The sequence below is a fragment of the Cebidichthys violaceus genome, unplaced genomic scaffold (genome assembly GCF_023349555.1).
Source record: "Cebidichthys violaceus isolate CVI_PGR_0920_01 unplaced genomic scaffold, fCebVio1.0.p SCAF_17, whole genome shotgun sequence".
In the NCBI taxonomy this organism is placed as follows: Eukaryota; Metazoa; Chordata; class Actinopteri; order Perciformes; family Stichaeidae; genus Cebidichthys; species Cebidichthys violaceus.
The window spans coordinates 4,388,661-4,416,499 of NW_027176340.1; the positions used below are offsets into that span (position 1 = coordinate 4,388,661).

The following is a 27,839-nucleotide window of genomic DNA, read 5'->3' on the forward strand; positions in this document are numbered from 1 at the left end:
TGGAAACATCATTCAAAACTAAAAGCCTGAGTGTCATTTGCTTAACTCTGCCACTGAAATGCCACACACTCAATTGTCATTACCCTATCAACACCTGTAACCAAATAGATCACTTAGAAATCAGAGCTTGAACACTATAGATATGATTCAGGTTTGCTCTTTGGTGTGTAACAATGGGCCCTAGTTTCAGAAATTGTGGTTTAGCAATTTAAAAAATACTGTAAGCTGTGTTTACTTGATAACTAAACTCCCAACAATGGTAATATTAAAGACATCCCCAAGACACACTTTAAGACTGAAATACTCTTTATTATTTGATATGATTTTTCCACAAAAGAAGTTGAATTTACTACTTAACAACCAGAATCTATGAATGTGCAAATATTGGTAATTTCAAAAGTTCAACTTGCTGGACAAAAGATATCTTCTACTTGTAAGTCCATTCTCACTGTGTGTTACAATACCCGTACTACCATATATTTAATATGCCAGAAAAAAGATTTTGATACATACTATTTCAAATGCAGTATGACAGAAATTCCAGGATGTTTGACTACTTTTGTGGCTATTCTGACCCACAGTCGTTTGCCATGTTATGAGGAAGTAGTATGTCCCAACTGAATGCAAACTGCATAGAACAGTATGCTCTTTGTAAGGACAGCTGCAGTATGCACTACAAGTAAAAAGAAAAAGTATGCACACAGCATTCTGCACAGTGAAGCTCAGACATCATAGTGAAGTAACAATAAGCAAAACTCTGAGTGGAGGGGGACTTTCAGAGTGAAATCTCAGACAGAACAACATTCTTCAATTATTATAGTATTTTTGTATTAGTCTGCTTACATTGTTAAATGGGGATTTAATCAACCATTTAAATCAAGGAATCGGTATTAGGTAAAAGGTATTAGTTAAGAAAACACAAACATTCTCCCTCCAGCAAAGTCTTTTATCCCTGAATTTGTTTGGAGCAGCTCTCGCCGCCCCACCCTGGGTAACACTTGCACTGAAACTCAGACTTCAAGAACGTTACCTCGCGCGTTCTCATCTGTCCTATAACTGTGTAGTTCTTCCGTCTGCCTGGTTTCTTCTCAGACACCACCTTCCACGCGGTCGGTTCCAGGTGGAGGTAGACCCTTGAGGTCGGGTTGCTCCTCTGGCATCTTCCCTGAGAGGAACAAATGGTCTGGCTGCAAAGAACGGCCGCCGCCGTTACGTTCACCAGGTAAGGACCCAGAGTCTCGTCGATGTAGGACTTGATAGTATTACAAATGACCTGAAAGAAGGAAGGAAGCAAGTTTGAGGAAATGATTTAGCCTTTAAAAAATGAACTGTATATTTGTGCTCCATGTTTAAAAGGTGCATATATTCAGTAGGAGTGCCATTGGATGGGATTTGCTGACAAGAAAAGAGATGCAGAATAATGGCAGAAGAACAATTCTAACACATGAACTATAACAATAAAGTAATGCACAATTTAAATAGTTTTAAAGAAAGATTTTTTTTTAAACTCTGAGGAAGGAGTTACATCTCCAAAACATATTGGTTCAATACAATTTACGAAAAGGATCAAGTTGCTTTTCTTGTTTTTAAATTGTCCATCAAAATGAAAACATGCCACACAGCTCTGCTCCAGTACACTAAGCTTTATCTTTATGTCATTTTTTTTTTTGTCTATCGCCATAATTACAGTTTTTTTTACAAAAGTCTCTTGACCAATAAAGAGAAATATACACGATCATAAAGACAAAACGTGCGGGCAGGTATTGAAACAAATTGCGTGCGTTGGTTTCAGTATCGGAACCAAGAAAGTGATGAGCGGATCACCTCGACAGCCATCCAATCGATCTCGCTAACTGTTGGCCTACCTGAGATTTGGAGAAGGCATGGTCGCCCCAAAGCACCACCCCGGCAGATCCTAAAGCAGCACTCTCTCCAATGGTGTAGACCAGGTGCTCCTGCAGGAGGACAAAAACCAAGAGGTTAGGCAGAACGTTCAGACAAACCATGACAATCCCAAAAGTGCATGGAGTTAAAACACCTGCCACTTGCCTGAGAGAGGAAATCTAGCGTGTACGTGTAAACGATGCGAGCGTACGGGAACACGGGCGGTGCTGACGGAGTCAGCCGAGCTCCTGCTCTCATGGCCTCCAGGATGCGGTGGTGGGCGTAGAGGAGCACCTCTCTGTCGAGGTGTCGCAGCTCGAGGCTGAGGTAGATGTCAGGATAAAGAGCAGAGGAGACGTTCCACAACCACGACAGCTCGTCGTTCCTCTTTAACTCTACGGGAGGACACTCCCCCGTGTAGTTTGTGCTTTTCTCACTGTAGTAGTTGTAGCAGTTGGGAAAACCATAATAACCCCACAGCCCATTTGGTCTCTCTTGCTGCCCGAGTTTCAGCGTTTCCTCCATGAACTTCCTGCCAGCTTTCTCAAACTCCACCCGAGCTGCAGCGTCTACCTGAGCAGGGCTCCAGTCGGGATGCCTGGACCTCACCAGCGCTTTTGATCCCACCCAGTACACCTGCTTACTGTCCCAGTTTCTCTCCCATACAGGTCTCCAGCTCTCCCAGTCCACCACAGCCAGACCCTGAAAATCCCCGTCAGGGATCCAGGTGCGGATATTTTCAGAGGCCACTCTGAGGTGTTCATCGAGACTGGCGTTCTGCGGCACCCCGCCGTTGACAGCCACCGCTTGACTGGTGTACCTGGGATACAGGCCGAGCTTTTCAGAGTAAAAGATGGTTATGTTTTCTCCCATAAAGGTCTGGTTCTCGTTCTGGACGATGCTGAACGTGCCCAAGTCGAGGTCCACGCCATACTGAGAGAGACAGCTGGCAGTAGGAGCGTTCCACACAGAGAGGAAAGGCACCTGGGAAAGAGGTGACGTCGCAAACTGCAGCCCAGAAACGAGGCTGATCAGGTTTAAGAAAAGCGACACCTCATGATGAAAGGAACTCATCCCTGCAAAAAAAGGAAAACACAGCACTGCTGATATCCAGGAGTACAGAAACGCAGAGTAGCTTGTCTTTGTTGTTCTGTTCATGTCAGTCAAATCAGTGACTTTTTAATTTTCTTTTTGTTGAAATCTTAAGTCATTTTACCATTATTTGTGAATTCAATTAAACTATTTGGGCTAACTAAGCTAACTAATTGTTTGCGTTACATTAAGGTAATTTGTATCAATGATTATACTACACACATATGTTATGACTGTGTCATAACATATGAATACAGCTTAAATCTTGGTTCACTGTTGTCTGCTGTCACTTTTGGTGTGTCTTTACAGTCTATGGTCTTTGATTTGAGAAACAAAGACAAGAAGAAAAGGTGGATGTTCCTGTATTCCAGGAGCCAATCAAATCAATGACCAGTATGACCAGTCTCCTAATATCACTCAACTGTGTTGAGAAATACTGACGGGATATTGCACAAAACAAACACGTTTTTTTCAAGTTGTGATGCAACTGATGTTTGTAAGATCACAACTCAAAGCAAATTAGTTGTTGTTGTTTTTTTCAGATTCTCAATAACTCACCAAAAAACTTCAGCTTTTGACTTTACATGTTATTTCTTTATCTAAAAATCCAGCATGGTTTCTCTGATAACCACACATGTTGATGTGGTGAAGCTACATGGACCTAAAGCAGTAATGTAGTGTGACACAATGGTTTTGGACAAAGTGACAAACAGTAACTCACCTATTAAACAACTGGGTGAGGATTTCGCTTTGCAAGACTGCTTTGTGTTCTGAACGTGAAGGGAAAATCCACCAGCAGTCTCATGATCCGAATGACACATACATGAGGAAGGAATGGGGGAGAAACAAAAGTGAGCACGTTCAACCAACCAATCAGAGGTGAGCAAATGTTTTCAAACGACCAATCAGAAGTGTGCACAGAATCTCTGCCAGCCAACTACAGGAACTATGCAGATCATTTTAAGGAGCAGATTTAAAGTCACAGGCAAATTCAAAGTCTGAACACAGTTTTCAGTTTGTTTGAATAAAATTAAAAAGTAACTGAAAATAAACAGTTCGCTGAAGAGACTTGACCTGGAAAGGCAATATAGTTCTACTCTAAATAGCTGTCAAGCAAGCCAGAATGAACTCTTCCTCCTCTCCTGCCAATTTAAATGTATGCCTTGCTCGACTCTTAAAAGCAGTAAAAATAACTCTTGGCTTAACGGCACCCTACAATTACATGGGGAAGGGGTATGAGGCAGCAGCCTGCAAGATGTGTCCCTCCCTGAGGTCTAGCTGGCTTTGCCTCTCTTGGTGGACAAAGACAATTTTCCTCCCCTTAATTAATGGACAATGATGACATGTCCCCCCCCCCCCCCCCCAGATGCTTGTTTTTTTATTGACTGCAAACAGCAGAGCCAAACCTCTGTTATCTGAATACCAAGTTCACTTTATGGATGGATTTTAAAAGGCTAATACTCGTCTATAAAGCATTAAATGGTATAAATCTATGATTGTAGGTTATGAAGCATCCAGACCCCTCAGGTCATCTGGGACAAGCATCAAAACCAAGCAAGGTGAAGCAGCTTTTACTTTGTACTTTACTTTAGAACAAGCTTCCTGAATACCTGAGGTCTGATGAAACTGTCGGCTCTGTTAAATCAGGGCTTGAATCATTGTTTACTGCGGCTTTTCAATAAACTGGACACATACTGTTAACTTTCATTTTTAAAAGCAATTTATTCCTAACTACCTATTTGTGTTTTCATTGCCTTATAAATGCAGTTTTCATGGTTTCTTAAAGTCTAATGTTTAATATAGTTGTATGCCTCTGTAAAGCACTTTAAGTTATATTGTGTATGAACCGTGCTCTATAATATAAATTGCCTTGCCGTTTACTCTTCCCTCTACATTGTCTTATGTAAATCTTAAAAGAAATTACACATGGATATTAACAAAGTTTATTTACTTGGACAAAAGTCAAAGTTGAGAAAACAGCATAAAGAGTTCATGTAAGTGAAATTGTGGAACATACAAAGTGTCATTATTTGTTTTTTTTAGATTCGGATGTAAAAAAAAGCTTCTGAAATACAGAAAATACCTTTTTAAGAGAAAACTAGTAGTCATGTTTTGGACACAAAAATAAGAAAATATCATACAAAACACCTAAAAATACATTCAAATAAATAGTAATACTGTGATTTCCTCCAGAAAAACATCAGATGTCAAAGGCCATGTTGAATAAAGATCAGGCACTTAAAATACATTGTGCTATTACCAGATTAAGTGCATCTATTCCACTTTCATCACACGCCTGCTGACATACATTAACTTGTTCCTCACATTCCCAAAACACATACTCTCTATGAGAACCATGGAATTTGACACCTTGGGAAACAGTGACCGAGAGGAAACTGAGAGCAAAGTGTAAACAAGGTCATCTCCAGCGAGCCCTCCATTGTTTAAAAAAAAAAAGATTAAAAGTTCTTAAACAAATAGAACGCTGCAATTCCCACAGTGTTTCTTTCACAATTTCACTTTGTGTCATCCATATTTTACAGCAATTAAAAGAGGAAAAAAAAAAAAAAGGACACTCCTCACACATCTCGTATGCTCCAGTATTTAGACATATAACACGCAGCCGGAGCTACAGTATTTATGGTGTGTTAACAGAGGAGCAGAGAGACCATCAGTAAGAGGACACACTGCTGTGCCGACGGCGTGATTTGAGATGCCGCCCCTCTTTGGTGTAGAGGGTCCGTCTGGTCGCAGCCCTCTCCCTGATAGCCGCTGTAGCACTGGCACTGAAACTGGGTTCGAAAGCTTCTCTTCTCTTCTTCGCCGAGCTCCCCGGTGACCACCGGCTTACCGCGCTGCGTGACGACAGCGTGGCTGTCGGGGTTCAGATGCAGGTAAACATGGCTGTCCGGATTTCGGCGCAGACAGCGGCCGCGAGAAGCGCACAGTGTCTGGCTGCATAGCTCCGCTGCCGTGGAGACGTTGAGGAGGTATTTACTCAGCGGACCCCGGAGATACAAATCCAGGTCAGAGCAGTTGTTCTGGAGAGGACAAAGGGGAAAGAAACACACAAAAAAAAAAAAAAAAAAAACAGTCATCACTCACTTCAGGATTCACGATAAGACAGGTCTGCCCTGTCGGCCTTTAACACAAAACCTGCCTGTGTTTAAACATACATTGATCAAGGGTGTGACTTTTAAAGTGTTTCAACAGCTTTCTGTGTAACATTCAGCGGTAGAAGAAGTATTTAAGGCGCTCTTTCAGAAAGCAGGTTTAACAAACTCTGAGCCTAACCCTGAAATCAGGAGTTTTTCGGGTTCCTGAATAGCGGAGTTTGTTCAATCAACTCTGAGTTTGTTTACTCTGACTTGAGCTCGTGCTCGGTGAATGAAAAAAAAAAGCCATCATCAATAAGGCATAGGTACCAAAACTCACCACGGAAACAGGTAAACAAAAAGGCAGAGCCTCCATTATAATCCTAGTCAGAGCAGGGAAAAGTGTCTTTAAGTTAGCACAAAGTTTTATTGAGTATTGTCCATTAATTCAACACTTACCAGACTTACATTTCCTTAAAGGATGATAAAGTGTCTGTCTGACTGTGGCCTATATTCCACTTTAAATATATTTGTCCAGCTTTAATCAGACGGGGACAAAACACAGCAACTGAAGATGCAAAATATAGTTGGAGATCAAAAAAAATATATAGATCAAAAGACAAAAGATGATTGCAAGCTCACAATCTGATCTAGTGATAATGTGTTTGGTGGAATACAGTGGATTTTAAATGTTAGACGTCTATTTGTAGCTCTGCTCAACGGCATCCAGTTGCTTTACTGCAGCTACTTCAAGAAAGGCAAAGTACATTTAAAACACGTTAAAACACGTTCAGACGCATACGCAGCCAGACTATTTAAAAAAAAATAACTTACTTTCAAACTACTCTGCAGCTGCACCACAATCCTGCTCACTCAAAAATATTAACATATAATCTCCAATATTACGGGAATCATGTTCCATCGGTGACAGCTGACTTCAACTATGTGCAGTTTTATACATATTTTTATATAAAAAGAGAACTTCCACTCACAAAAAGTAGAACGTGCAGAGGTTTTATTCTGAGCTGACTCGACGCTGTGTAATAAGATGGATGGAAATGTATACATTTATAATATCAAAAGATGAGGATGACCCTGGTTAAAATATAGCATGCGTTTGTCCTCATAAAAAGTACAGTTTAGAGGAGATGCATCTCCAATTAATGCTTGTCCATCTTGCACATTTATAAGAAGTGTTTGGTCATTCACTGCGAGTAATTATTTTATCTATTTAAAGTATGGATCACATCTGAAAATGAACAAACATCTCCTATGTATCTGAGAACATCCATGTGACTCGAGCCACTTCGTTTGAACTGGAGCCCTGAGGAATAATTGTTAGTTATCAGATGACACATCACTGACAGCAGCAGCAGCAGAGTCGGCACTTACCAGATGATGTTTTTTGGTCAAATCTGTGAATAATGTGTTTGTTTTGTAATTAGCGAGTGTGGACGCTTACTCTGCTGCTTGCATAAGCTGCATCTCCCCACATGATGATTCCAGCTGCTCCCAAAGCCACGCTTTCCCCGATGGTGGAGACGAGGTCGGTCTGTGAAAGACAATACAGCGCTTTAAACCCCCGTCCCATTCAACCTCACGTATCTCCGAGAAAAGAAAAATACACTGTTCAGTATCACTATGACAGGGTCAGCGAGTTAGTGGGGCATAAGCTACTGTGTGTGAAGCGCAGCGCCAGCTCTTATCAGTTCATTTTTCCATAAGGAAACGGTCTATAGGGTGTTTGCTTGACCAACACCCTTCCTTGCGCACTCAACATAAATGAGAGGTATTTGGATGTCTGTCTGTTAGCTGCCAGAACAGGAAAGGACTGCGGCTGCCGATAAGAAAAAGCAGAGCTATAGCTCCCTGCACTGATCAACTGAGAGAGAGAGAGAGAGAGAGAGAGAGAGAGAGAGAGAGAGAGAGAGAGAGAGAGAAAGACAGAGAGAGAGAGAGAGAGAGAGAGAGAGAGAGAGAGAATGCTACTTCCTCGATGTTATCATAAATCATTATCATACATGACCAAACCCGCACAGCAACACAGTAGTCATCTTAAACTTCATCAGATTGGGGAAAGAATGAAAGAAAAGTTGAGGAAGCACCCGGCATTGTTTCTAAAGTGGGAGTATCACCTCTGTCAGCTGTTCCAGGGAGTTGGCGTAGGTGGGCCGGGTGTACACAAAGACAGGACGTGCCAACCCATCGCCTGATGAGGCCAGGCGCATCCCCTCCTTCACTCGGTTGCGGACAAACTGACGCCCAGAGTCTGAGGAACGCAGCACGGTGGCCATGTAGATGGAGGGGAAGAGGGCCGTGCTCTCAGTCCACAACCACTTCAGCTGCTCGTTGCGGGCCACCTCCACATCAGGACAGCGGCCCGTGTAGTTCTCCAGAGTGCGCCTGTAGTCGTGGTTGTAGCAGTCGGGGAACAGGTAGAAACCCCACAGCTGGTTGGGCCTCAGGTTCTTGGCATGCCTCAGCGTCTCCAGCATGAACTTCCTGGCAGACATCTCAAACTCCTGCTGGGCCACTTTCCCCACCTGCTCCGGAGGCCAAGTGGGGTTCTTCTGACGCACCAACTCACGAGAATGTCGGCGGTACACATCTTTGGTTTCCCAGTTCCGTATCCAGAGTGGGCGCCACTCCTCCCAGTCAATAACGGCCAGACCCTTGGCCCCCGTTTCCCTTATATACTTCTGCACCCCCTCCGGCATCTTGTCTAGGTGCTTGGTGAGACTGGCCACCTGCGGCAGCCCCCCGTTCATCGCCGTTTCATCTGGTTTAAAGTAAGGGTACAAGCCCAAGCGGTCCCCGTAGAAGATGGTGAGGTTCTGCCTAACAAAGCCCTCATTGGGAGAGGCCACAATCTGGAAAAGGTCCAGCTGAAAGTGAATACCATGCCGCGGGGCACAGTCCTCAGTCGGGGCATTCCAAGCGAGGAGCAGAGGCTTTTGTGAGTACAGTGGCCATCTCGTGGGTTTCAGTCCCAAAGCACAGAGGCGGTCCCATAGCAGCACGATCAGCAGCAGCACTTTCCAGTCAGGCAGAGTCCAGCACAACATGTCTTCAGATGTGAATGGACAGATGGGGCCGTCGCTCTCTGCTCTACAAGGTTCAGAGGAGATGGAAATTTAGTCTCTTCAAATAAGTGGCAGTCGGTACATTCCTTCATTAAGTTAGCTACTCAAAAGGCTAATTAAAGACTTTATTATTAGTATTTAATTACAGCAATGCTTTAAAGAAAAGCAACGCTTCAATCATAAACTGTGAGGCTCTGTAGATAATGGCAAGAACCTGTAGATGTTTTTTTGTTTTTAAGTATTGAAAGCATCTAAGTTATTTGAGTCTTACATTTATATCAACTGACAGAAAGTGACGTTTTACTGTTGTGCACTATCATAATATATTTTTAAAACACGGCCTTGTAAAATAATAAGAAAATAGAAATCTAGCTAGTTTTCGTCTTCATTTAATAAAAATTTAAAAAAGCATCCTTAACATAGTTATATATGCAGATTCCTACTGCTCTACCAACCGTTTTCTGTTACAGTTACTATAAGATGGCTTCAATTAAATTACAGTTTGGGTATTTTTTTTTTTAGCAATGAATGGCGTTAAATCCACAGCAACGTGAATCAGTCTCTCTGCAGCTGGACAAACTTACCTTTGCTCGCAAACTGAGGAAGCATTCCAAAAAAACAGAAGCCTGCGACTTCAAGCCGCGTTTTTTTGTGTCGCCTCAAAAGAAATTGGACTAATTCAAAATAAACATTGCTTTAAAGTAAGAAAATGACGAGGAGGTGACTTTACAAAGTCACGCGTGGTACGGTCGGTATCTCCTAAGAGAGTGAAGAGAAGTTGCCCCCCTGCGATGTTGTCAGTTGAAACTCTACTGCTTCGCGAGCCAAACCACTTTCAGGATGTTCCATTCATGTGGAGAAAACGGGGGTGGGAGTGGCGAAACCAACCGGACATCCTAACAACTCCGTTAGCGCGTCGTGTGTTACAGCGACGCGATTCTTAACCTCAAATCTCCTCTTAACCTCAGGTATAACTTCTGTGAACCTACGCTGGGATTTAATCCTACTGTTTTTTTATTTCTCGAATAGATCTGTCCAAGAAGTCCGCCACGGATGCCGTGAAACAGATACACTAAAGAGCAATGTCAAGACTCATAGAAGGTCACAGCGGGCCATTAGCCACATCCCTAAAAATACGATCATGCCCACAAATGACCACTGTGTTCCCGTGATCTTTAAGTTACGTTGCAATCAGATATATAGCTTGTGAATGCTGTGACATTTAGGAATTGTGTGAAAACTTTATATTTATATTTGTTTGAAAACACGAGAAGTATTTATTCGCTTTAAAGTAAGAATGAAAAAAACAATGTTCTAATTTGTTTCCAATGTGTTCATGTAGGATCCCATTGCTTGTAATACGCAGATGATTAAAAAAGTACTCAGACATTCTACTTAAGGTAGGAATAGAAGGATTTACGTAGCAATACCACACAAATACTCCATCACAAGTATAAGGTTGTAGCTGGGCAAGGTTTCACATTGTAGCTGCTTTTCTATACTGTTTGGTTGTTTAAGCTAAAAAAAAAAAAGATATTTCATAAGCTGTTATAGGTTTTATCTGAAAAAAATATAGTGGAGTAAAAAGTATATGTGCTTTTGAATCATATTAAGGCTTTAGTATAAAGTAGAATAAACATGAGCACTTGTGGAACTATAGTTGATTGAATGTACTTGCATTACACCCCTGAAATACATACATATATTATATATTATCTGTCACTTGACATGGTGAGATAATTATTCACAATTGGTCCTTTTTTCCGATAATTCAAAAGTAAAATTCTGAAAACAGCTTTTGTTGCTTAACACGCTTCTTTAACATTCTCGTGTTGCTACTTGAGTGAAGTGATTTTAATGTTTTGTTTTTTTCTCCACTAATTCTCAGAGCACACTTCAGAGAGCGGGCACAAGGCATCTGGCATGCAGATGTCCCTGCTGCCCGAGGCATGCGATGACAGCCACTGGCAATGGCTCAATGAAGCAACCAAGTACCACATGCCATCCTGTTGCCAAGTACAGCAGATAGGACGGCGCAGAGCCGGGGTTAGACATGAGGGATGATGACCATGGGAGAAGAGGGCAGTGGCCGCGCACTGACACATTCACCAAATATACCCACCTGTTGTCAAACTCTGAGTGAATTGGAAGAAGAAAATGTGAGTGTGGACAGCCGTCAAAAGTGTTTCTGTCAGCGACGTGTTGAAGAACGGCGTGTTACTCTGAAAATCAGACTTGACGGATACTCGTGAGCCGACGGATCCCTGAGCACATGATTGTGGGGTGAGGTCAAGGCCTGGAAGTGAGACGTTTTCCTGTGTCAGAGTCCGTTCCGCTGTTTGTTTTCCGAGCTTTGCTGACTCACCTCGCCATGTCATCAGCTACTCTCTCTCTCTGTTGTGTTTAAGGAAAATGTAGAGCGTGAAGAACCTATGTGAATGAAGAGGGGAGGGGGAAGGAACAAAGGAACGGCTCGGTTTCCCTCAGCTTGCCTTTGACCTCTGCCTCCTGAACGTACATCAGCAGAACTCAGCGAACGTCAGGAAGCAAAACACAATGGCAGGGGAAACTGGAAGCACGCCCTTCCACCTTCACTTTGCGTCCCACACACTTAATGCATTGCGATACATTTGGGTAATCGTGTGAATTGGTAAACTGGGATATAAGGAATTTCTTGGGTTAGGCGTTAAATAAAAGTTTACTACCTCATTTGCCCTGATTGCACTGGCCGAAAACGAGATCCAAAACACCTCATTTGTATGAGAGGAAAAGTATCTAAATGATCTATTAGGGCCCATAATGCATGCTGGTATTCCACTGCAGCTGTTTGCGCCTAAACCCACATGCTCATGTGGCTTTATGTATTGATTAGAAACATAGGATGTTACCATACATTTTCCTAGATCAGTGTTTCTTTTCTTTCAGCAACTCTGTTCAGTCACATGCACTGTGTGTGATCACACTATACCTCAGTAACATAATCCCAATGTGAAAAGAGATTAAAAGCAAAAAAAAAAGGCTACACTGCTGTTTTACTTCAACCAGCTACAGTATGTTATGTGATCCCTGAGAAAACATATCTCTTTTATTGTTTATAGTTCAAAGCATTTTTTCAAGGCTGCTGATAATTTATAATGACTATCTCTCCCGCCCACCATCACATGGACAATGTATCCCTTTCATAAGACACCCTGTAGACACCCCAGAACACATTGTATAGATCAACAGAGCTATACGGTTTCATAATCATTAATTTTTATTTTTTTTATGGCTTTATGTGAAAAGGGGTTCATCTTTTTGATCCAAGCTGGACTTTTAGCAAAACATCAAAGACCAGTGGAGAGGAAGCACATCAAAGCGACTGACCTCTGGCCCCAAAACACACCCACCAACCACATTCCACACAATTACAGACATGAGAGAATGTCTGCAACGGAAGCCCTACCCGTTTATTGTAGGGATTTGTCAGCTATGCTGAAATATGTTCACATTTACCGTTAAAGTTTCATATTCTGCCATCTGGAACAATTTGAGTCTTTCAGCATGTCCATGAAGCAACATTTAATTAAATCTTCCACCTTTGTGGTCAGTCTAACTGCACAGGATTCTCATTTGGAGGTAAGAGAGTAAACATACAGTGTGTGACACAACAAACATGGTCACATCAACTCATTTGAGCTGGTTACAGGTAGAGCTTTCTGCTGCCATCTAGAGGGGGTGGGGGGGATACCTTACATGTTGTTGAAGTGTAAACGTGTTGTAATGTCTGCAGATTATCTCCATCTTTGCATAATTAGGTATAAATGAATTGAATCTGGCTTCGGTTGCACACAGCAGCCGTACAGCTCAGCAAAGGAAATTCAAGAAGGCAATGAGGAAAAGCTAAAAATACGACTGGAGATATCAGGGTTATAATTACAGCCGTCATGGTAGTGCAGGAATTACTGACTACATTTTTCAAAAGTGACCACTTGACTGAATGTAATCTCCACTTGTGCATTCACTTCCAGCAAACTGAAATGATTGCACTGAGCACACAATGAGTTTTCATTCTAAAACTGCAGTTCTTTCTGGTGACAGTTACTTACTACATTTAGGAAAAAAAAAACGTGTATTCACTTCTTTTGTGATGTGAAACGATTCATACCACTTTCATGTCTGTGCATCCAGTTATGAATGGCTAGCTTAGCTTAGCATGACGACTGTAAACGGGGGGAAACAGGTTGTGTGGGTCTACTCAAATCCCTCTGATTTTCACATTTCATCTTGTTGGTTTAATCCGAGAGTGGTATAAATCTTCTCATCTAACTCTTGGCAAGAAAGGAAATATGCTTTCCTTGTTTGTTTTAAAAAAATCCTTTAGTTGAGAACCTTTTCATCAGTTAACATTAAAAGTAAGATTTGTATGGGACCAAGAAATAAAATGTGTTATTTGACATAACTCAATACTAATGAGGCCATAAGAAACATAACAGAAAAGGTCAGATATTCAGCTCAGTAAACCATTTATTCAAGTAGTTCCAACTAAGAAATCTGATATTATTTACAGTACATTATGTTCACTAGTGCAGGTCTGAGCTCCGGTTACTGAGACAGACTCAGACGTGACAATACAGAACATGACCATATATATATATATATACACACACACATATATATATATATATATATATATATACATACATACACATATATGTATATATATATATACGTATATATATATATACATATACATATATGTATATATATATATACATATACATATATGTATATATATATATATATACATATACATATATGTATATATATATATATATATATACACACATATATATATATTTATTATATATATATACACATATATATAATACATTTCTCAATGCTTCATTATTCTACCCTGTAACTACATCTTTCGTTCCCGTCTCTCACACACTCACTCAAACAAACCTAAGTGCGCACACACACACACACACACACACACACACACACACACACACACACACACACACACACACACACACACACACACAGTTTTACTCTACGTCTCACAGAAGGCATAAACCGTTAAAGCCTTTTTTTCACATCAAGGATGTTTTTCCCTGCAAAAGAACTCACATGAGAAGTACATCTTCATCCGATGTATTCTCTAAGACTGCTTACATATCAGCTGGGTAGTGGACACACAACCTGGACCAACACTACTTCTGTGAATATCAAAATATGGATTTTTGTGAACAGGGAACCCTCTGACCGAAAGTTGAATTCAAATGTATAACATTTCATTCAATATATCAGTTTTAGACGACGGTTTGAATTTTCCTTTCGCTCTCCGGACCACGGCTCCAGTCTTGACTTTGATGCTCCGACATTGGGACAAAAAAAACGTTCCTCCGGGAAGAGTTCCTGTCGCCGCGCTTCATAGTAGATCAGTCCTGTGCAACTGTTCACACCTCACAGAGGACGATGGGGAAATCTACATGTATACAGGGGTGGTCAAGCTTCACAAGTCCCTGAAAAGATAAGTACAGAAATATTCAAATCAACAAATCATTCAGAACATGCTTCACTCAGATCAGCATTGCCAAAAATGTGTCCCTGGCTCACCTGTGGAATCAGATTTTTTTGAATCCTCTTCAACTTGGACTTTTTCCTGCCGTTTTTTGTCACCACGGTCTCTTCGTAGAACTCGTGAGCAAGGTCGCCGTCCTCGTCATAGTACAAAGAGCTGTCAACAACAGCAAGTCAACATCAGTCTAAAACGTATTTTAACCATTTATTATATTATTTTGTGTTCTTAGCTGAATGTGTGCTCTGCTGTTGATCGTTTTTAATCTCTCTTTCCCCTCATTTTGTGTCATATCTCTACTTCCAGCTATATAATAGAGGCGTAAAAAGCCTTTATTATACAGCCGTTCACCTCCATTGTATTTCCAGGATATTCTTATCTCAAACATTAAAAAACAACCTCCACTAGGATTACTTAAGAAAATAAGTTGTTATTTGGGTGAAGCGAACCGTTGCCATTTTCCGATCATGTATTATTTACCTCCTCCTGGTAAAAACAAACGGAGTGGCGTTTCTGGAACCTTTGAGGCGGGCCACAGACTGCTCGTTCCCATCGCTGGGTGAATCCCCTCCAGCTCCACTGCCTGAGAAAGGCCAGACACCTTTGGCTTTGGATCCACTTCCTCCCATTCTCAGAGATAAGACATAGTTAGTCTCCAGTTAATGCTTTCAATCTGGTTGGTGGCCAGACGCTCTCAATTCCTTATCAAAGCCAGGATCTGAGAAGAGAAACACACACACACACACACACACACACACACACACACACACACACACATCAGACTTGACTTTCTCTGCCTGGTGTTCAGGTAGCTGTGTGACTACTTGTGTAACTCTTTGTTTAGCAAGTGACTTGTGACTAGGTGGATCAAATACTTTATTGCTGAATCACTATGATACACTAGATGTAATGCATGATCCGTTTACCCTGCAAGGAGTCAGAATTGACTCAGAAACGCACAAGAACTGACGTCGAGCTTAAAATAGACGAAATTACTATTAAAAAATATCAGTTCACTAAACGAGACAATGTCGAGGCTAACGTTGTATTGTAACCTTGTTACGTTATGCTAGCTTCTCAGGAAGCTAACACACTCAGCCATATAATCCTAAACACGAGCGATCTGATTCTTAACGGTAGTTACATTGCCATATTTACGGTATAAAAACGACCGTCATTTTAAACGTAACGCCCAGAACATGTCCCATAAAGCACCGCCGTAGTATTGGGCCAATGTAGCGAATAACATGTAGCTAGCTGTAGCTAACGGCACCTGTATATTTAGGTGAGTTAGCCTGTTAGCTTCCGCCACTGACGCAGGTTAGCTACAACAGCTAAGCGTTAACGAGCCAGACAACACAGCGACATGTCGCCTAAACAAACACTAAATCATCTTTACCGTAGACCACCAAACGCAAAAACAAATGTATTGACAATATCCTACCTTATAATACCGTATTAAATCGTCATATCCTTTCATAACTTTTACCCCCGGCTACGTTAAGCTAGCGTTAGCTGTTTTGGTCCTTACGATGGCGATCAGCTGATCGAACAGACAGGCGGTACCGAGACAGTTACCGGAAATCATTGTACTTAACACCATGACGGGGATGTTAATCTAAAAGATGGTTGGATAAAAAAAAAATGCATTTAACTATGTCTACGACGTGTTAGGGTTTTGTTTGTGGAGAGCTGGGTTATTGTATAGTCCTGTATTGGGGCTTATCACCCAGATCTAACGAGGGCATATTTCAACGTTTATTTACGATATACAAGAAATACAGAAACTTATTTGAACTGGGTAATTCTTTACTGACCGCGATGCACATTTGTCACATTGTGAATTGTAGATTCAACATGTAAATACGTGCACGGACGGATACAATGATAGTGAATTGAAAAGCGAAAGACAAACACTTTCTTAAAAAGGACAGAAAAAAAACAAAGATATGAAGGAATGACGAACAGCTTTCAGTGAAACACATGTATACCAATATTCATTCAAGGTTCCAGTCAACCACAGTGACACTGCTCTCTCTGACATTCATAGTTGCATACAAATGTCCATACATCAGTCAAATTCACAATTTGACCGTAAAATAAAAAACAAAAGAGTTGCACCCATCAGGGGTGTCGAGAGGACATGGCAGATTTTTGAGCCTGGGTCAAATGAAAAACTAAATACTCTTCAGCAACAAATGTGTGTTTAACTTTTCCAAATGGCAATATGGAAGTTGATGGTTTTCATGGCAGGTTGTTCAAGGACCAGATTAAGTTGATCTGAACTCGGCAGTAATGTCACGATTGGACATGTTGCCAATTTTGTAATCTGGAAAATGAAAAAGGAATGCAACTTCCAGACATGTGATTATCGGCTCAATTGCAATATGGGGCTTGACTTTAGCACTGCATCTACAAATGTACATTAATCATATTTTTAATCCAAAAAAAATGCTAAAAACCATCCCTGACATATTTTTTAAAGTTAAAGTGACACAGCTGAGGTACACGGGATTATCCCACATTACTACATATAACCACAGTCTCATCTGCCAGTGTCGTTTCTCTCAACTCAATTCTCTCAGGCACATCAGACTCTCCAGGTGTAAGGCACTTCTCATCTCTCGCATCATTTCACACGCACATTCGCGCTAGCTCTCTCTCATTGTCTTGCGCCCCATCTCACTCTCTCGTTCACCCAAGAGGCGTTTAGAGTTGTATTATCTGGGATCTTTGGATGCAGCGATGACCGGTCATCTTCAGGCGACTGTCCAGCCAAGCGGTGCACGTTCAAACCCCCGAGCGCAGAGTCGTCTCAGCCGGGGGTCGAGCCGGCCAGAGCCTCCCGCATCCTCGCACGGGCTAGAGCGTACCGCTGCACGATCTGCTTGACGTGCTCCTCCTCTTCACGCTGCAGAATGCGCACAAAGTTCTTCAACTCAGGCATGGAGAAGGCATGCCACTGTAAGAAGATTAAACATGCAATTAGTCCACTTTATAAACTTACCACAGGGTTTGGCCCTTACTCTCAAATCCATGTTACACTCACATTGACTTCTCCAGTTTCATTCTCTTTCAGAACAAAGCTGAGGACTTTCTCATTGGGCCCAGAACACAGACGCAGGCGGAGGGGACTCTCATTATCAGAGACCTTGCGAACATAAACTGAAGAAAAAAAAATAAATCAAATGAATGTAAAGCATGCACATTTTGATTTAAAAACACTTACAGGAGGTCCAAATGTGTAAACACAATGAAGTGGAGTGATACCTTGGTCATGGCGCTCGCTGCGCTCAAACAGAGCAAACTTGCCGGGATTGTCCACCACAGTGAACTTTTTCAACAAAACCTCGATGACCTCACGGGCAGAAGTGCGTGAGCTTATGTGCAGATGCTTGGACGCGTCCTTCGGGAGGTAGAAAGAGGTGCGACGCTTCACTCCGCTAGCCTTCCTCCCTCCGGCATCGTGACCTCCTTTCTTTGGAGGTGGAACTGACACGGGACGGGCCAACTTGAACTGCACCTTTATAAAGCCAGTGTAGGAGCCATCCTTGTTCTGTTGAGTAAAATAAAAAATGTTTCACCGAATGAAAAAACCCTGGCGCTTTAAAATTGCATGGATGTGTTGTAGATCCTCGCTGCTCACCGTGTTCATGAACAGATTGCTGTTGATTTGAGCGTTGTATTCCTTCACCTTCTGCTGAATATCTGCAGTGGTCAACTCCTGCTTTCCCCATTCAATTTGTTCATCCTGGAGGGGACAGTGAGGAGTTACAGCGTTAAACCACCAGGTGGCAGGGCTCATCTCCAAACCACAGCAGGACCCCGGAGAAAGAGCCGCACAACACCCACAATGCACCGGTACATGAATGGACACTGGACACGTTTTAGTTGTGCATTACGTTCTTAAAAATGGTCATTCTGGAACAATTACAAACATTGTGGCTGACTTGCATTTTTGTACCAATCCTAAAAACATAAAAAATGTGTTGAAAAGTAAGTTTTCAGGAATTGAGAAAGTTGGAAGAAGGTGTGAAGCTATCATGTAAAAGCAACAGTAGCTCGATCCAAATTTGATTTAAATAAGTTCCTCTTTCAAAACTAATATTGTTCAGAAGAGAATTACAAACAGCCAAACTTTAGTAAAGCTGTAGTTATTTAACTTCCTGTTAGGCCACCGCTATTTCTAACAGTGAGCACCAGTTGCATCAGACTCAACTTCCTGACAACGCAGCAAAGGCAAAAAAAAGCGATGATGTCAGCTCTGTCCAATCCTGTAGGACTGCTCTGACTCCTTCGGCCTAGGAGGGGATAGAGGACGGAGGGGTGTGTGTGCGACTCGCAGCTGTTTGTAATGAGTGCGACCAACGGTTCTGTGTTGCATTCTTTGACTTGGTACTCACGTAAAAATAGCATCCCCTCTCTCCGACTCACACAAGTGGGAGAGACAAAGCCCTCCCTTGTTTCACAGACACATCCTGTGAAGTCAGCTGCCTCATCAACCGCACCGTCTCTGTCATGTTCCAGTCATGCACATTTGGCCATTAGCTTTTCCTGAGTAAACTGACCAACTGGTATTTCCTCTACAGTAAGAAAATGCTACAGAAGTGCGAGGCAGCACACATTTATTTTCCACGCTGTGCTCCAGCTCATTCCTTGAGGTTCATGGGAGCAGGGGGGTTTCCTGAGGAGTAGAATCCATATCCAGTATCTGTGGACGCTGCATTGATACTAACGCAGATTTCTCCATTATTACAAACAAGCATTTCTACATTAATAGAGGGTTTTTTTCTTCTGCAAAATATTGTTTAAATGTATCTAACTCTGCCTTGCCTCTCTCTATGTTCATTACTATGGAATCATGAAAACAAACCAGGCAAAGCTGCAAGCTTTAAACGGGCTGGGCAGCTTATAAATCGACGTAGAGCAGAAGAAGATCAATGGTGGTGATCCTTACGCAGATTGAAAGACTGTAGAGTTAATATGCTGCTGTTAGCAAGTCAATAAATCAATAATGTGGGCCATGTTGAGCTTTCCCATATGGTAACAGGAGGAGGAAAAATAACATATGCAACAACTGCATTCCCACATGTCCACAAAAGGAGTGTCCTCTCAAAAAGTGCCAACAGTGTGAATCAAAAATGGCTTCTGCACAGAAACACAAAACAGGGTGAGCGTCACTGAGTTTTACAATAAACAGCGTCTGCTTTTCAATAAAGAAAGCTGAGATCTTTAATGGGCGTGGGTGACTAAAGGAACAAAAAAATTAACAAATCCAAAACAACACATGAATCATCAGAGATTGAGAAATAAGTATGAGAAACCTGAATAGTCAATGAATGGTGGGTGTTAGTCTGGAAACTTGAGAAGCCGGCGTGCGTCACAAAACATTACAATCGAGTTGTTCTCTGCAAGAGTTCAACTGTGGGCTGTGCTTGTTACCATTAAAACGTTGCACTGCTGGATTGTGGTTCTTATGCCAGTGCTGACATGCCTTTTATTATAGGTTCTCAATCAAATGATTATTATGAGTCTCAAGTCTATTCACTCAAAACTGGAGGAACCAGAGCTCCACCCTTTAACCTGCAAGCTCACTTGGCAAGCATCCCCTCTGCTGGAGTGCCCTTGAGCAACACACAGTTGCATTTGACTCCTAAACATGTGGATAAAATGCTCAATTTAAGCAGAACAGCTGTCAAAGAGAGCAGAAACCTTAAACAACGCTAACTTTAGTTATTTAGATGAACCACTCCCAACACCCATCTCACTTCTCCTTTTTACACCGAGGACTGGACTTTTTGTATTCAAACCTAACGTTATTGTTTGTTAACTTTGTTCGAGCTTCTCACCTGCTTTACTTTAGCAGTAACGTTATCTTTCCGGGTTTTGGGGAAGAACGACGTCCGGGCGGTGAAGTACTGCTCGAACTCAGAGTCGGACTCCTCCTCGCTGCAGTAGCCGCTGCTGGTGGAGCTGCCCCAGGTCATCTCGAAGGACGGAGTTTTCTCCGAGCTGCTAGCCGCGTTTGTCATGCTGACTACCGGTCAAAAAGCACCTATAGCACGAGGGTCAACAACCGTGAACTTAAGATACGACGACTAAAAAGTGTGAAAGTAACGTTAAATCACGCTTGGTTAGCTCAACACAAAAACTGGGCTGAATAGAAGTCTGGCTGAAATGTTCTAAATAACGGCAATTAACGGCTAACTTCAACGGTTAACTAATCTCTCAGCGGACGTAATATCGCGGTTGCGCCTTGATAACAGTCTAAATCGACTAAATACAAGTGTCTTTTTTTTCTCCTCTAACTTCTACCGGCCACGTTTCCACTGTACTCGGTCTGTGTGAAACAGGATGTATTAGCGCCCCCGCCCTTGCTGCCTTCGCTTCCTTCCCCTCGCCGAGGCCCCACCCAGGTCCCACCCAGGTCCGTTGAGCTGAGTTTGGAAAATACACAAACCCATCGTAGCCGGTCGCCATTGGACGGCGAGGGGAAATGCCAAAGTCGTGACCTCCTCCCTCCCTCCCACCTCCCCTCTTCTTTTTGCCGCCTCTCCCACGGTTGCTGCTGCTCCCTCCCCGCTGAGTTTGTCACGTGACGATAGGTCTGGTCCTACGGTCTATAGTCAACATGTGAGTTTATTCATCAATGTATGAGCTGTGAGTACATATGTTGAACTCATAGGCACCAAACATACAATACTTGAACTTAGACTGCCAAGTTAGGAGACATTTTCCTTATTTAGTTATAACCACGTTATCTCTCAGGGGGCAAGAGGGAGATACCCCAACCATATGTCACTATATGGTTGGGGTATCTCCAACCATATGGGGTATGGGGTATCTCCCATTTAGTTGGGAGATACCCCAACTAAATGTCACCATATGCAAACACAGGCACTTTTTTGATATGGCTGTGACATTTTCAGTTTCACTGAAACAGTTTGTTATTGAATCGATTAGTCGATCAATAGCACATTTGGATTTCTCCATTGACTTCCATACAACCAAGGAACTCGAGGAAGAGGAAGACTAAAAAATAAAACATAGTCAAAGCAGCGGAGGCCGAGATATCATAACTTGCAGTGCCTAGTAGCGCTTCAAACACTGGATTCCACAATTCCCATAATGCAACTCATTAGGATCCTTCATTATGCCGCCTTCATGTCGTATTTGAGTTATTGTAAAATTAGTTTTTCACTTGTAGAGAGTGTTCATGTAAACTTCCAAGTTCCAATCATGACTGGCAAACTGAAACTTTCTGAATGCTCATATATATATATATATATATATATATATATGTTATTTTTGTATGATTGAGATGTTTCTATGTTTTATTTGTTATACGACTTGCTTCCTGTTGCTGCCTTTTTGGCCAGGTCGTCATTGAAAATGAGAACTGGTTCTCAATTGACTTATCTGATTGGATAAAGGTAAAATAAAAAGTAAAAAAAATATGCGAGTTGGCACGTACTAACACGGAAGTGTCTGAAAACTAATTATCTCTGGGTTTTTTATCTTTATAAATGAAAGATTTTGGCGTTTTGGACAGTTATATACAGTTAGGAGCAACATGAATGTCACCCTGGGAAATTGTGAAAGACATTTGCCAGCCTGTTCTTACATTTTATAAACAAAAGAATTAAACAAACAAACTATTAATAAAATAATTGAGAAACTGCTCTGCAGGTGAATTGGTAAATAACAGGGATGCATCAATCCAATATGCCAAATTGGTATCAATCCCACATGAATAATGTTTCTTTGTCAGTGTCATAAAATCCTATGTTTTCATAAAAATGTTACATTCATTTACATGGAGAGCCGCCAATCTTTCTTTTGTGTCACAACAATTATCACGTTCATAAAAATGTGTCAAATGAGTCCCCCTGAGTGAGATAAACAGATTTGAACTTTGGCAACAGGACAGATCTGACATCAGATCAGTACTCAATAGAAAATATTTTTTTTGCATCTAATAATTGTGGCATCTCAGGTCACATCTGCGTGTCAGTGTGTGTAAAGTTGCAAATTTCATCTTAAAAAAAACCTATGAATCCCTAGTTTCCAGTATGCTGCAATGTGAACTCTTTTTAAACCATCAGGCGGACTGATACTAAAACATGACTAAAGATGAGGACTCGGTACTAAGTTCATAACCTTGTAGTGAGAATCTGGCTACAGAAAATTATAATCAGGTATGTTGATAAAATTATCTTTAATTTCTGCATTTGAAGCTATGATTTTGAGACAGATAAACAATCCTCCTTTGTTCATCTGGAACATGCCGCCCCTGGCGTAGGCTTTTAATCGGTTCAAGTAATAACACAGAGAACATAAAAACCATGGGGCACGTGTCCAACTGGTGAAGACATTTGTAAACTACCCTCAGTCTTTGTCTCACACGCTGAAGAGTTGCTCATATCTTTTTGACGATCAGCACAAGTACTGGCTAATGTGTGCTGGGCAGGAAATACTTTGGAGCCTCCTAGTGTAAAGCTACGAGTTCACATTATGTGGACTGCTGCACCCAGACATCTTCCTGCTGTTCTCACATTAAACTCTGATTGAACCAATTTTGACACCTCGAACTCTGATTTTGTGGTTTGGTTTTCACTGCTTACTGGTACACACCACTATCACAGAGCCATCACCAACGGTCTATTAGATCCACCTGTACGTTCTCCTGCTATGTCAAGTGAAAACGTCCGTCGTGTGAAAGGCCTTATGCACCAAGACAATATCTAGCAATGTCTTCATACTGTTCATACTCTGCTGAAGTTTTTACATTCCAGACATCCTTTGATAAGCAACATGTGTTGGATAGAGAGGGAATAAAACCTGTTACCAAGAAACCAAAGCCAGCTGCCTTGAACGACTATGGGCTTGTAGCCTTGACTCCCCTCTTTATAAATAACAATGTGGAACAGAGAAGCACAGTGAGGAGTCTTCTTCTGGTAAGATTTAAGATGTAGAGCAGTTAGGATTGGGTATAGTATGCTTTTTGGCACTTGTTATGCCTTTATAAAAAGCAAAGCAAAGACAGGACTAAAATATGAAACTCTAAAATTAAAGTGAAAACATTTTACGGTACATCATGCTGAAAGAAATTCAAAGTGTTTTCTTAAATCTATAAAACAATGGGTGTAACAGCTGGCTATGGGACTCTGCAAACAGATGTTTCCCTGCAGTACTTAAATAAACTGAACCAGATGGTGCAAAATCTGTTACCTGTAACATTTTGTGTTTCTCAACAACAACAAACTTCCCCAGTTTGCAGTAAGTGGAACAGGATTAACGCCGTGTTTTCATTGCCGTGTAAAATGGTTCCCATTTCTGTCGGTTAAACATGTGATTTTGTTCCTAAAAGCGGTCCAGCAGAATTACCAGGTAGCACGTAATGTAACACGCAAAGTAGAGGCTGGTTAGAAGCTACCAGTTTCCTCACTGATTGTCTACATTTAATGGTAACCATAGTGCTACAATAATGCAATAACTTCTTGATGATCGTGAGCACGGCTGCTTATGGACAACCAAGAGAATACTAGGCCGGTCGTAATGCCAAATCCAAAAGGTCCTTACCACATTGGTGTCTGTTTCTATGGTGTGCTCCACTACCGATGTGTGCTCAGCCACGGAGCCTCGGTCCCAGCTGCAGTCCAGCCGGATCAGAGCACGGCAGCGGTAGTGGCACGTGAATCTACAATCTGTAAGTGTAGAAAGTCACGGGTTTACTCAAACGCTGCCAAACACATAAACACACATGACATCAACTGTAAGCACGCGTGAGATTATATATCGTAGAGTACGATTCTCAATAGGAGATGTCCTCCTCTGGCCATGTCTGGTTATTGCTGTACCTTTAAGTTAAATTCAAAATGTGTGTTTATTACTGAGGTCGTAGTTAAAGGTGGTGTTGTACCGGACAACATGATATTGAGAGGTGTATCTATTTTTTTCCCCCCTTTTAATTTGCATACATACGGGGGCAGAACAGTAGAAACACCACTGGATATAATGCGGCTCGGTTCAACACCAGCTTTATATACAAGGACCTCAATGATAAACATACTATATAATCAAAATTACCCATTTCTGACAATGTCACCAAGAACTGAACATGAAATACATCCTAATGGTAGACTTCATGGTGGAACAGTTGTATTGGATTGCATTAGATTGTGCAGGTGTACACGATTAAATGGATACCGAGTCTATAAAGTATAAATAAAGAGCAAACACCTGTCTTGAGAGACACAATTAGCAAACCTGCATCTGTTGAGTGCAGCTGTGAAATAAACAAAGCTAAATTATACAATACTCAAATCAAGACAAAATATCGGATGTCTGGATCGGATATGTATGAATGAACATATTTATATTTATGGCATGTAAGCCCAGTAACAGTGTTAATGTTTTGTTTCCTTTTTTGCTTTCTCTTTTGTTATGATGTCATGATCACTAATGCCTTGAAACAAAGGTGTGAGTATATACATATTTGAGAGAAAAAACAGTTACACTTATGACCGTAAAACTTCTGTATTCACGTCAACGTTTCTTTGTGATTAAACTGCGTTTTTAATATTTAGATAACTGTAAAGAAGCATTTTTTTATTTTTTCCTGCACATTAAATGATTTACATAAACCACAGCTACATGTCAGTGGGTTTCAGTTGATGAAAAGGAAGTTCGAGACTATTGCAACTCTAAGATGAGTCTTGAGCGAGAAGAGCACACAGGTCTGTATCGGACCCTGAGCCTAGATTATGATCCCACCACCAAAACCACTTGAACAACTGCATGCATGGTAGATTCTGCTACTTCAAGCACGCACAAACAGCCTACTCACTGACACACCGCAGGCTCTGCTTGTAAAGGCCCCAGATGAAGTCGCCGCACAGGTCGCACCATGTGGGCTGAGAATGGCTGCAGGGCTGGAAGTTGTGTCCCTCCCCCTTCTCCTCAGGGAGCTGGGGGTCCTGGGTGCTGCTCAGGACTCTGATGATGCCCGCCCGGCTCAGCAGGTCCGGCACCTTCCCCGGGCTGATTCTCAGGGCGTTGGCTCTTTCGAGGCGTGGAGGTGAGCAGGGTGTGCCGTGTGTCAGCTCTATCTGCTCTCTGTCCGCCCTCAGGTCACGGAGCTCGATGAACTCCCCCCAAGACATGGTGTCACTCAGAGCCCGGCTGCCTCCACCATCACTGACAGACAGGAGAACGTACAATAACGCACGGGTACTGCCAAAGACGACATGGCAACAGTTTAACACTTACAACAATGGGATCTTGAAATTATAAGCTTCTATCTCAATTTAAGATCTAAAGAAATCTAAATTTAAGACTGCTTTATTACTTTACAAAACATAGGATGATTCTTGTGAATATTCCTTTTTCTTAGGTCTGTCTTTGAAAAGAGAACAAAATATCAAGAAGTGCCTGATTATATATATATCTATATATATATATATATATATATATATATATATATATATATATATGCTGAGGAGTTGGTCATATCTTTTTGTCTATCAGCACAAGTACTGGCTAATGTGTACTGACAGGAAATACTGGCAGAAGTATTCAGATGCTGTACTTGAGTAAATGTAGCAATACCACAATTTATTACAAAAATACTTAATTACAAGTACAAATGCGCCATTCGTATTTTTATTTTTATAAATGTACTTAGCGCATCAAAAGTAAAGGTACTCATGCAGCACAACGGTCCCTTAACATATTATATTATTGGATTATTATTGCTGATGCTTTAAGGTGTAAACAGCATTTTAACGTTAAAGCCCGCCAAGGTGGAGATTTCAACAAATGTGTTCTGTTAGACAGATTCATTTGTATCAATACTGAATCAAAAAACAAAGGACATGATGTTTGTCTGTCCCTTGTGCCAAGGTGGTGAGCACTTCCAGGAAATTAACCTTGTTTTGAGTGGTTGACTATCGACCAGTGGGGGTTTTCCGGCTTGTTTGTGTGGGGTGTATCTATCTCGGTCTGGTATCTATCTCGGTCTGGTTAAGCTTGTAGAATTTTGGGACAGTTGGGCCCAGAACACATCGTCAGTAATGCTCCCTTGTGTCGTTGGGTGTTTTCGGCCTTTCAACACTATACACCCTCCCCAAGGGCGGCCGGCTGCAGGATGATCAGCATATAACACACATTAGTATATTTTATAAACCAATCATATTCAATACAGCTGTCAAATGAATGCAGTAGAGTAAAAAGTACTAAAGTTTCACTTTAATTGTAATGTAGTATAAGCTAAATATAAGTAAACTGTACTTCAGTAACGTTACTTTGATTATATATAAGTAGTCTTTTATGTCAGATCTCAGATATGTTTTGGATATGGTGGTTTAGTAACCATATTTGGAAAATGACACGTTGGTTCCTCATACATAACATAGGCCTCCTCTATAGAAATAGGGTAATTCATATTTGACAGTCTGCCAAACTATCATAAGTAAAGCAGGGTATTAAAGTAGCCATAACAGCCTAAAGTCAAACAAACTACTTTAACATGTTAATGTGTCAGATGTGGGCTTCTCTCCCGTTTTACCACACATAAGTAGCCTCGTAATTCCTGTAAGTAAAACAATGCAATTATGAGAGCATAAACTCAAATGTTCAGTCCCAGAACAAACAGGCTTTGGTGAATTAAACCAACAACTCCAAAGTGAATCTTCAGTCTAACTCACCGACACAGTGGAGAAAAACAGCCCCGTGGAAACCGCTTTGTCTCAAAACTTCTTCCATCCGAAAGAGAAAAAACTTTCCGCAGCAAGTCTCTGACGGTTTCCAAGTAACGGAGGTGTGCAGCCGCGGCTACATCTCTGGAAATAAACCGTTCATCACCGGCCGGTTCCAGCGGCGACGGAGCGCCAAACTCAGTCTCTGTAACATCAGTGTGACCGCGGAGTCTGAGCACTTCTCAAGACACGGAGCATCTTTCGTACAGTCGTCAGAGCGTGTTGTAGGAGGAAGCAGCTTATCAAGAAAAACAGAGAGTAAGATGATCATGAGCTGCACCGACATCCGGCATGTTTTCACATAGGGGGTGCTTCTGAGTCCGGAGCTCAGCTGAGTGGGCGTGCAAAGTCCCCCACCGCT

At 41.7% G+C, this 27,839-nt stretch overlaps 4 protein-coding genes across 5 annotated transcripts; all 4 read right to left on the reverse strand.

Moving 5' to 3' along the window:
• Positions 1-288: 288 nt before the first annotated feature.
• Positions 289-3,781, reverse strand: hyal1 (hyaluronidase 1). Its single transcript, XM_068712223.1, has 4 exons — positions 3,698-3,781; positions 2,050-2,960; positions 1,866-1,955; positions 289-1,273 (listed from the first exon to the last, which is right to left on the reverse strand). The coding sequence occupies exons 2-4, from the start codon at positions 2,956-2,958 to the stop codon at positions 947-949; spliced, it is 1,326 nt and encodes a 441-aa protein (XP_068568324.1). The 5' UTR covers positions 2,959-2,960; positions 3,698-3,781; the 3' UTR covers positions 289-946.
• Positions 3,782-4,905: 1,124 nt separating this feature from the next.
• On the reverse strand, positions 4,906-9,986 carry hyal2a (hyaluronidase 2a). Its single transcript, XM_068712224.1, has 4 exons — positions 9,739-9,986; positions 8,207-9,179; positions 7,534-7,623; positions 4,906-6,017 (listed from the first exon to the last, which is right to left on the reverse strand). Exons 2-4 carry the CDS (start codon positions 9,134-9,136, stop codon positions 5,625-5,627), a joined length of 1,413 nt encoding a protein of 470 aa, XP_068568325.1. The 5' UTR covers positions 9,137-9,179; positions 9,739-9,986; the 3' UTR covers positions 4,906-5,624.
• A 3,998-nt stretch (positions 9,987-13,984) lies between these two features.
• Positions 13,985-16,377, reverse strand: tusc2a (tumor suppressor 2, mitochondrial calcium regulator a). Its single transcript, XM_068712227.1, has 3 exons — positions 15,201-16,377; positions 14,759-14,879; positions 13,985-14,664 (listed from the first exon to the last, which is right to left on the reverse strand). Exons 1-3 carry the CDS (start codon positions 15,347-15,349, stop codon positions 14,599-14,601), a joined length of 336 nt encoding a protein of 111 aa, XP_068568328.1. The 5' UTR covers positions 15,350-16,377; the 3' UTR covers positions 13,985-14,598.
• Positions 16,378-16,465: 88 nt separating this feature from the next.
• rassf1 (Ras association domain family member 1) lies at positions 16,466-27,730 on the reverse strand. 2 transcript variants are annotated; one of them, XM_068712225.1, is made up of 7 exons: positions 27,428-27,730; positions 25,570-25,919; positions 24,303-24,427; positions 18,367-18,471; positions 17,991-18,276; positions 17,770-17,885; positions 16,466-17,682 (listed from the first exon to the last, which is right to left on the reverse strand). In XM_068712225.1, the coding sequence occupies exons 2-7, from the start codon at positions 25,883-25,885 to the stop codon at positions 17,536-17,538; spliced, it is 1,095 nt and encodes a 364-aa protein (XP_068568326.1). In that variant the 5' UTR covers positions 25,886-25,919; positions 27,428-27,730; the 3' UTR covers positions 16,466-17,535. The 2 variants fall into 2 exon arrangements, with proteins under 2 accessions (XP_068568326.1, XP_068568327.1); XM_068712226.1 differs by lacking the exons at positions 24,303-24,427; positions 25,570-25,919; positions 27,428-27,730 and adding an exon at positions 20,570-21,083.
• Positions 27,731-27,839: the final 109 nt, after the last annotated feature.